We start from the raw sequence: 9,670 nt of genomic DNA, 5'->3' as shown, positions 1-9,670 counted from the left end.
GAATGGCAGTTTTCGTTAATCTTTGTGGAAACACTGTAATGGTCCACACTAATCTCAAAACTGCAGCTTTGTGCTGTGACAGCCTGTGTAGACCTGCTAGGGCCTAAAACTACCTATTTGATGGCATAAAAAAGAATAAAAAGCCAAAAATCAAACCCGGAGCTTAAGAAAGGTCCTTGGAAAAAAATACATTGAAGTATAAACAAGACAGAGGCTGAGCGAACATTAATACGGCCCTGCGCTTTCTGCCAACGGGCTTTAATTTCGTTATCATTAAATTTGCTGGGCAATTACATACTGATATTTAAAAACAATGCAACAGATGCTGGCACTAAAAAAAAAACTTTTTTTTTTAAACGATAATCATAAGCACAGCTTTCCAAGGTCTGGAGTAGATTCTGTTTTCTTCGTCTTTTCCTCCTCCTTCTAACTTCGTGTTCTTCCCCAGTCACCACAAGTACAGACAGAACGGATCGCCAAGGACTGCGCCGCGGGTCCCCGCCAATCAATAGCGTCAGAAAAGTTCTTTCCGCGGTCTCTGCTGCCACCTCGTGACCGAATTGCGGAACTATCGCTGTCAGTCGCTTATTCCTGCAAGCAGCAGAACGCATGCGCGTACAAATGCGGAAGTGGCGTTTTAACCGCTCTGTGCAGCTAATCCGCCGCTCTCTATGGCGATCAGTCCTCCACGTAATAGCGGACATGCGCCCGGCAAGTTAAAAACAGCAACAGTTTCGACAAACCACTGCGTGTACGGGCAAGCACTCGATTCTTGGACCGCCGGCTCAGCGATATTCTCCTCTTCTAACCCAGGATGTCCCTCGTCCATTTCCGCCGTTTTATGCCCGAGCCCCCCCGGGAACGGACCGGTTCGGCTCACAGCTGCCCCTCAGCGCTTCGTGGTATCAAATTTGCCCGCCGCCACGATGAACTAGCGAACGTCCCCTTCCACCCCCAGCCCTGTTCCGTCCCCCAGCCGTTTAAAAGCCCTCTCAGTGGCACTGGAACGCGAGCAGCCCGGAGATTGGCGGTACTGGCGTGCAGCAGCACCGACACAGCAGCAACCCCAAACCAGCAAGTCCCGAGAAAGCAATACGCATGCGTGAAACTGGTCATTGCTTTACGCATGCGCCAGTCCCGGCACGGTACTGCGCATGCGCCACTCCGGACAGAGTACTACGCATGCCCAAGCTTCTGCACCGCACTGCGCAAATGCAGCTCTTGAAACGGCACTGCGCATGCCCCAGCCTCGGCACAGTAATGCGCATGTGTCACGCCTGGCACTGCACTGCGCACGCGCCAGTTTCTACACTGCACTGCGCATGTGCTGGCATCGACACGGCACTACGCATGCGCCACTGTCGGCACAGCACTAGGCATGCCCGAACCTCCGCACTGCAGTGCGCAAGCGCCACTCTCGGCACGGCACTACGCATGCGCTCTCGCGGCACCGCATTTCGCATGCGCGAGTCTCGAGAACGTAGTACGCATGTGCTTCTCTCGGCATAGCACTGCGCAGGCGCCTGAATCGGCACGGCGCAGCGCATGCTCCAGCATTGGCACAGCACTGCGCAAGCTCCACTCTCGGCATCGCACTGCGCATGTGCAAGTCTCGAGAAGGGAGTATGAATGCGCCAGTCTTGCAATGCGCATGCGCTAGTGTCGGCACGGCACTGCGCATGCGGCGATCTTGGCACCGCACTGCGCCTGCACCACTCGCGTCAACGCACTGCGCATGCGGCACTCTCAAAACTGCACTGCGCATGCGGCACGCCCGGCACAGCACTACGCATGCGCCAGCCTCGGCTCCGCAGTGCACATGCGCTTGTACCTGCACGGCGCTGCGCATGAGCCCCTCGCGGCACAGCACTGCGCATGTGCGAGTTATGGTAAAACACTACGCATGCGCTTGTCTCGGTACTGCACTGCGCATGCGCCAACGTGCACAGACGATTTCGTATGCGCATGTGTTGTTTTCGATTCATTATGCATGGGATGGGCGCAGGGTTCCCTGGGATCCACAATAGTGTGTTCCCGAGGCAGGCTCGAGAGTCAGACCGCTCCAGGAAATAGACGAGAAGCACTACAGATTAGAAGAGAGGAAAGTATTGCTGAGACAGCGGTCCAGGAATTGCCTGCTCGCCCGCATCTAAGGCTTCATAGAAATTAATGTTATTTATAAATTTTTGGCGCATGCGCACTATTGCTTGGAGGACTAATCACAAAGCTCGGCGGATTTTCTGCGCAGAGCGACGAGAAAGTACGTGCGCCACTTCCGCGTACCACGGCGCATGCTTCCTACTTGCCTGCGGCACCAAATATACACGGCCGCAATTCTAGCGATTGGCCAGGAGGTGGCACCAGAGACCGTGGAAACAGCTTCTGCGGCCGGATTGAGGCGGAGCCGCAGTACCGCTTCTGGCGCTCCGTTCTCTTTCTCATGGGGGCAGAGGAAAAACGCAAAGTTCTTGGATGGAGGCTGAGGGGGGAGAAAATAACGCAAACTAAAAAAAGGCGAAGAAAACCAAGGAAAACTTCGACAAACCAAACCTGCGCTAAGTGCTTATGAATATATAAAGCTCATAGAAGAGCTTTGTATCTCTGAGAAGCTAATTGCTTTGCTAACTGATTATTTTCTGTATTAAATTTTAACTAGCTTAGCTCTTGTGAGCCTGAACTGCCTGAAAAAGAAATCCTCCAAAAGGCTGGATAAAGCTTTTTCATTATTATTATTGTCTTTTCTGTGATTCCAGAATGCACATCTGCTGCCATACTGTGCTACTTGAGAAGTGATTGCGTTACGTCACAGTGACGCTTAACGGAGCGGCAGTAAAGCTGTTACGTAGAGATGGCAATATAACCATTTCAATTGTTTCAATAGTTAAACCATTGCTTAGTTAAATTCTGCTTGTAAAAAATATCCAGCCTCATGCATATTTTGCAGTAACAGAAGTAACTAGCACTTACAAGTAGAGAAGCAGCAATGTTGTGTGAAGGCTCTGGAATAAATCCAGCAGCAGAAGTTGTTTTGCCTAGTGTGGAAAATCTGCAGGTGCATTAGCAGGATGAGTGCAAGGATTACAAAACAACGTCATCGACAACAATGACTTCTGTACCAAGGAGGAATTGTACTGGGAGTGCTGCCCTGCATTGCCCTTGGAAAAGCTGCAGCTCAGGGCTTAGGGAAGCAGAAGTCACCTGAGGTATAAGCAGTAACTTTTTCAGACTCTTTATGGTGATTTCGGTAAGAAGCACAGGTGCCAAATAAAATCAGCAGGAATTAAATGTGGAGGTTGGTGGCCCTGCCTGTGGTGGGGCGTTGGAGCTTCATCATCCTTGGGGTTCCTTCCAACCCGAACCATTCTGTGATTCTGGGCATCCTGTTCCAGTTTCCTCATGTCCTCACTAACGTAGGATACATTAACACAGTACTTGTTTCATCAACAGGTAAGTTTAGTCTTCAAAAAATAAGACATTTGTAAAAGCAATTGAATAAAATAATCTGGATATTTACTCCCCATCTCACAGCAGCCCAGGCTGCCCAGGGCCCCATCCTTGCTGGCCTTGAACACCTCCAGGGATGGACGGGGATCCACAGCCTCTCTGGCAGCTGTTCCAGCACCTCCCCGCTCTCACACCAAACAACTTCCCCTGACATCCAACTGAAATCTGCCCTCCCTCAGCTTCCAACCATTCCCTGTCCTGCTGTTTCTCCCCTTTCCAAGAGCTGATCCCCTCCTGTCTGCAGGCTCCCTTGAGGTACTGAAAGGAAAATGCTTGAGTAAATACTGGCATGTAATTCTTAAGGAGTGTGGCTGAAGACATAACTTTTCCTACAGCAAATCCTAATAGGTAGCTGGAGCCATTTCCCTCTCAATATAGTGGCCACAAAAAAAAATCATATTCTTATAAGCCAAACTGCCCTCGTGTTTCTGCTAAATTGAGTCCTGTCGGTAAGGAGTGTCAGAGTCAGGCCTCACAATGCAGCTATGAACTGAAGTGGCTCCGAGAACCTCAGTCCCAAGCAGCTCTTGTGACTTCGCAGCATTTCGTCACCATGGACACAGCGCCGACCAACAGCCGCTCGGAGCTCACAGTCCGACCGCAAGCAAATGCTGTCCAGCGAGCCAGGAGCAGCCAGAAGGGTCTGCACGGAAATGCTGTGAAGATCACAACAGCAGGAAAGGTTGGTGTTTGGGATTTTTCACCAAGACATTTTGTATAAAACCAACTTCAGCATTTCTCAGTGCAGATTTAGCCGTTTCTCTGACATTCGTGGAGCTCTGCAGTTCTTTCCCATAAAACCACATCATCAGTGTTAACTCAGTTCTGCTGTTTGCTGCTCTGACACCCATGCAGCTCTTTGGAAACTCTTCCCCAAAGCACAACGGCAGGGATTCCAGCACAGATTCTTATGTCTCCCTGTACCTACTCTGCTCCTCATGCAGCTGCCACATTCCCAGCTTGGCCTCTGTCCTGCTGCTGCTATGACAAGGGATTTTAATCAATATATTTATTCTATTTCGCTCACCTGTCTACTCAAATTTTGCATACTTTCCTTAAAAGGGCCTAGCAGTTCCAGCAGGATGCAGTAAGTTTCATTTACAAATGTTCATTAAAAACATGGGACTGGTCAGACTTCTCTCTGGCTCCGCATCCTTGACTGCATCCTTGTTCCTCTTTGGAATAATTGAGAAATTCAGCTTGCAGCATACAGGTGACTCCTTTATTTTCTGATTCCGTCCGTAAGAGTCTTTGATCTATTTTCCTTCCTTCAGTACCTGTTGTGGACTTACCTTCTCGCACTGCAGGTTGCTCAGCGGCTTTAATACACAGCGCTGAATGTTAGAAGCCTCTGACCAAACGTCTGCTTAAAAAATAGCAAATTCTTTAAGTAGGGCTGTGGCGTAATGCTCACAGCCTGAACGCACATTCAGATAGCCATACTGCCACTGCTGCTATCTCAGCAATTCCCTCCATCACTGACGTCACAAAAACTATGTCTAATTACTCGACTAATTACTGCTTCCTGCGAAGTCTGTTTCAATCACTGGATACATACAGAAGGCACTTTTTAAAAGATCTAGATTATCCCATCACCCTTACTTGGTTATCTCTCAAAATCTACAAGACGTCTTATTTCTCAGCTTTCGGATTAACTCAGCTCCATTTACCAGCGTGAAGCTGCATCACACAGACAACAGGACCAACCTAAGCGTTATTTCAGACATACGCAGCTTCTCTATGGTCGCTGCGCCTCAACATTCCCTGTTCGTGTTTTGCCCTCTGGAAACAAATCCTGTGCTCTAAAGTGGGTTTTGCTGTGGCCGGTTTTTCGAGCAGCCTGGTTAAGTCCTACCAGTATTTGCACTTAATACAGCTCCTCACTCTAGGCTCAAATCTGAGGCGTCCTCTTTCTGTGAAAACCTGGGTGTACATCTAAGAATAAGAAGCCCAGAAGTCCTCTGCTCACATCCGTGGTACCCCACATATATGGTACCCCACGCCCCTGGTACCCCACATATATGGTGCCCTACATATATGGTACCCCACACCCCTGGTACCACACATATATGGTGCCCTACATATATGGTACCCCACACCCCTGGTACCCCATTTGTATGGTACATACATTCATGGTGCCCTACATATATGGTACCCCACACCCATGGCACCCCACATGTATGGTACATACATTCATGGTGCCCTACATATATGGTACCCCACACCCATGGCACCCCACGCCCACGGTGCCCATTCCAGGGCTGCCTCTTCCCTCAGCCTGCAGCCCCAGCCTGTCCCATCGGCTAAAGCCACCTCCCTGAGTCTTTTGCATTCCCATTACATTACCCTCATAATTTCAGAGAATCACAGAATGGCTGAGGCTGGAAGGGACTCCTGGGGGTCACCTATTTCAATCCCCTCGCTCAAGCAAGGACACTCAGAGCAGGTTGCCCAGGACAATGTTCAAACAGCTTTTGGGCAGCCTAAGGTCTACTGCAGAAGATAGCTCTGGCAAGCTGCAAGTTATTAGCTTCTGCCTTTTGGCTGCTATCATGCAAACATGAAAGACAAGGCTCCAGCAGCCAGAATCATCCTTTCACAGAATGATCACGGAATCCCAGCACGGCCTGGGTCGCAAAGGCCCACAGCGCTCATCAGTTCCAACCCCTGCTGTGTGCAGGTCGCCAACCAGCAGCCCAGGCTGCCCAGAGCCACATCCAGCCTGGCCTCGGATGCCTGCAGGGATGGGATGAGCATCCACAGCCTCCTTGGGCAACCTGTGCCACTGCCTCACCACCCTCTGCATGAAAAACTGCCTCCTCACATCCAACCCAAACCTCCCCGTCTCAGTTTAACGATGAATTAAGGCTGACTTTTGTATGACATCTGCTCCAAGCACCCTGCTAGAGTACAGCCAGTAAGAGGAGCTTGTCAGCATAGAATCATAGAATTGTTCGGGCTGAAAAAGACCTGAAAGATCACCGAGCCCAAGCACAGCCCAGCCATCCCAGCCCAACTCTAAGAGCCCTCTGCTAAATCACGGCCCTGAGCACCACCTCCAGACGGTTGTTCAACACCTCCAGGGATGCTGACCCAACCGCCTCCCTGGGCAGCCCATGGCAGTGCTTCACAGCCCTTTCTGCACACAAGTTCCTCCTGACATCCAACCTAAACCTCCCCTGGCACAACTCGAGGCCGTTTCCCCTCCTCCTGTCACCAGTGAGAAGAGACCAGCCCCACTCAGCAGCAGAATGGGACAGATCTGAGTATTTTCAGGATACCTCAGTGTCATTAATTTTGCTCTCCGTTGTCAGTGAAGTTTCCCAGGAGCCAGCAGGGAAATCCCTTCCATAAACGTTTAGTTTTCAGTTGCTAAATGAATGGAGGTTTATATGTGAGGCTGCAGGGGTGGATGGTAGCAGAGCCTCCCTCCTTTCCTCCTTTAGCAGCCGTTTGTCAGGTCAGGAAGCTCCCTAACGCCTGCGCCCGCTCAGCTCTGGTGAGGCTGAGGGCACCAGGTTCAATTATGGGCTCCCCAGTACTGGAGGACAAAGTGGTGAGAGTCCAACGAAGGGCCAGGAAAGTGATGACAGGACTGACAGCGGTCCTGGTAACAGGGCACCATGGGAAGGCAGAGATACTGATGCATAAATGCCCTATTTGCTTCAGTCTTTACTCCGAAGACTGCTCCTCCAGACTCCCCGACCCTGAGGTAAGAGAGAGGCTGGGGAACAGAAGGCTTCCCTGGGGATGAGGAGGAGACGGTCAGAGAGCATCCAGCCAAAATCAACACACACCCCCCCATGGGCCCCCGTGGGATGCACTGTGTGTGTTGAGGGAGCTGGAGGAGGCGACTGCTGAGCTGCGCTCCATCATCGCTGAAAGGTCTTGGTGAATGGAGAGGTGCCTGAAGCCTGGAGGAAAGCCAGCGTCACTCCTGGCGAGGAGGATCTGGGAAACTACGGGCCAGTCAGCCTCACCCCTGTCCCTGGAAAGGTGACAGATGGAACAATTTGTTCTGGATGCCATTCCAAGCAACTGGAAGAGAAGGAGGTTATCAGATGCAGTCAACGTGGGTTTACCAAGGGGAAATCGTGCTCGAGGAGCCTTCAGTGGTATCACTGCCGGCTGGTGGGAGAGCAATGGCTGTAACTTGACTTCAGCAAGGTGTTTGACACCGTCGTCTCCCACAGCATCCTGGTTATGAAACTGCTGAAGTGCAGCACAGATGAGTGCATGGTGAGCTGGGCTGAGGACTGGCTGAGCGGCAGAGCTCAGAGGGTGGTGATCAGCCGCAAGTCTGGCTGGATGCCTGCAACCAGCAGCGTTAAGTTCTTTGCTGTGAGAGCGGGGAGGTGCTGGACCAGCTGCCAGAGAGGCTGTGGATCCCCGTCCATCCCTGGAGGTGTTCAAGGCCAGCAAGGATGGGGCCCTGGGCAGCCTGGGCTGCTGTGAGATGGGGAGGTTGGTGGCCCTGCCTGTGGGAGGGTTGGAGCTTCGGGATCCTTGGGGTCCCTTCCAACCCGGGCCTTTCTGTGATTGTGTCATTCAGTGTTTCCCAGGGTTCGGTGCTGGATCAGGTCTTGTTCAACATCAACAAGCTGGATGAAGGGACAAATTCCACCCTCAGCAACTTATCTGATGATACAAAGCTGGAAAGAGTGGCTGACACACCAGCTGAAATCAAAAGGACATAAAATGGCACGACTGGGGAGAAAAAGTCATGTTCATGTGCGCGACACAAGCGCTTAATAAAAATTTATCGCCTTTCATTCCATTGCAGTTTGCCAAAGACCGATGTCCCAGTGTGGAATATGGCATCCAAGGCAAAACAGAGCAAACAAGACAGCGTTGGTGCTGGGAAAAATAAGGAAGTGAGAACAGCAGATAAGGAAGAACTACGAAGAACCAAAAATGGAGATACATCCAAAAGTGCCATGGAAACGCTTGTCAGAGAGAGGAATTCATACCTGCAGAAGGAGAACGAGATTCTCACGGAGCACATGAACACGTACATGGGAAGAGTGGAGCGCTTTCTGCGGGAGAATAAATTCCTGGAAGAGGAAGCCAAGCTGAATCGGCAAGAGAGCAACATTTATCTCTCCTACCTGTCGAAACACAGCCAGAAGTGTCAGAATCTGATAATAACGTTGAACGAGCAGAATGAAACCGATCTGTCTCAGGTCCGGCAGCAGAAAGAGACGCTCATCTCACAGTACGCAGAAAAGAAGAGGAGGTCAGAAACTCTCTGACGGAGATGGAGGCGAAGTATTCCCTCATGAACAGTGAGGTTGAAGACCTGCAGCCCTTCAAAGACCTGCAGTTGGAACAGACGAAAAAGATTAAAGAGCTGGAGAAGGAACTGTTGGTCACGAAGATCCATCACTCAGAAGAAATGCACAAAATCAAGAGCAGGTTTCTGCAGGCCAAAGCCGACGGCGAGAAGGACTCCCGTCAGAAGATCCTGCTTCTCACCAAGAGAGCGGAAGCAGCAGCCATAGGGTCCCTGATTCAGCACATCCAAGAAGTGAAAGCTGAGAACCGGCATCTGCGCCGGGAGTTGCTGGAGCTCATCCGGTGCTCGAAGGTCCTCCAGCAAATGCAGGTGGAGCTGCGGGAGCAGCAGCAGCAGCTGCTTCGGGAGCAGCTCTGCACCCAGCACACGGCGCTCGCGCGGCGCAGGCTGCGCCAGCAGGAGGCAAAGCGGGACGCCTGCGGCTCTCACAGCCCGTCCAAAGGCGGGAATTAGCCTACGGAAACGCCTCTCTGCTCCTCACCAATGCCGCCAGACCTCGCTGGACATCCGTGGCCGCCAGGGCCGTCACTGCGGCTCAGACGCGGTCGGGGAGCTGGGAGCTGTGTGTGTGGATGAACGGAGGCACTGACGGAGCTCTCGCTGCAACCTGTACTGACTGACGCCATGGAATGAACTGAGGAAGGCCAACTCCTCCAGCAACATTCGTTTTCCAGAATCTCACTTACAGCAAAGACCCCGTTAAATTTACCTCCTGCTTGACTCCAAAGCACAGAAAATAAATAAGCAAGCAGCCAAACTTTCAAACAACATATGCGCTCAAAGTATTTGGTCTTTGGTCTTAACAATGAGTACCATGTATTCATTTTAATCTTTGCTTTCTTTTCTTTTTTCCTTCAATCTTTGCTTTCT

At 51.2% G+C, this 9,670-nt stretch overlaps 1 protein-coding gene across 1 annotated transcript; it reads left to right on the top strand.

Annotated features, from left to right (window-relative positions):
- The first annotated feature begins 3,720 nt into the window (after nucleotides 1-3,720).
- Nucleotides 3,721-9,595, top strand: CCDC166 (coiled-coil domain containing 166). Its single transcript, XM_003205336.4, is given in 3 exon segments — nucleotides 3,721-4,186; nucleotides 8,288-8,721; nucleotides 8,724-9,595. Coding segments are annotated over 2 exon segments (933 nt in total). The 5' UTR covers nucleotides 3,721-4,186; nucleotides 8,288-8,318; the 3' UTR covers nucleotides 9,254-9,595.
- The last annotated feature ends 75 nt before the right edge of the window (nucleotides 9,596-9,670 follow it).

This window comes from Meleagris gallopavo, chromosome 3, assembly GCF_000146605.3.
Source record: "Meleagris gallopavo isolate NT-WF06-2002-E0010 breed Aviagen turkey brand Nicholas breeding stock chromosome 3, Turkey_5.1, whole genome shotgun sequence".
NCBI lineage: Eukaryota > Metazoa > Chordata > Aves > Galliformes > Phasianidae > Meleagris > Meleagris gallopavo.
The sequence above is the reverse complement of the archived record's forward strand: the minus strand, read 5'-3'. Positions and strand labels throughout refer to the sequence as shown.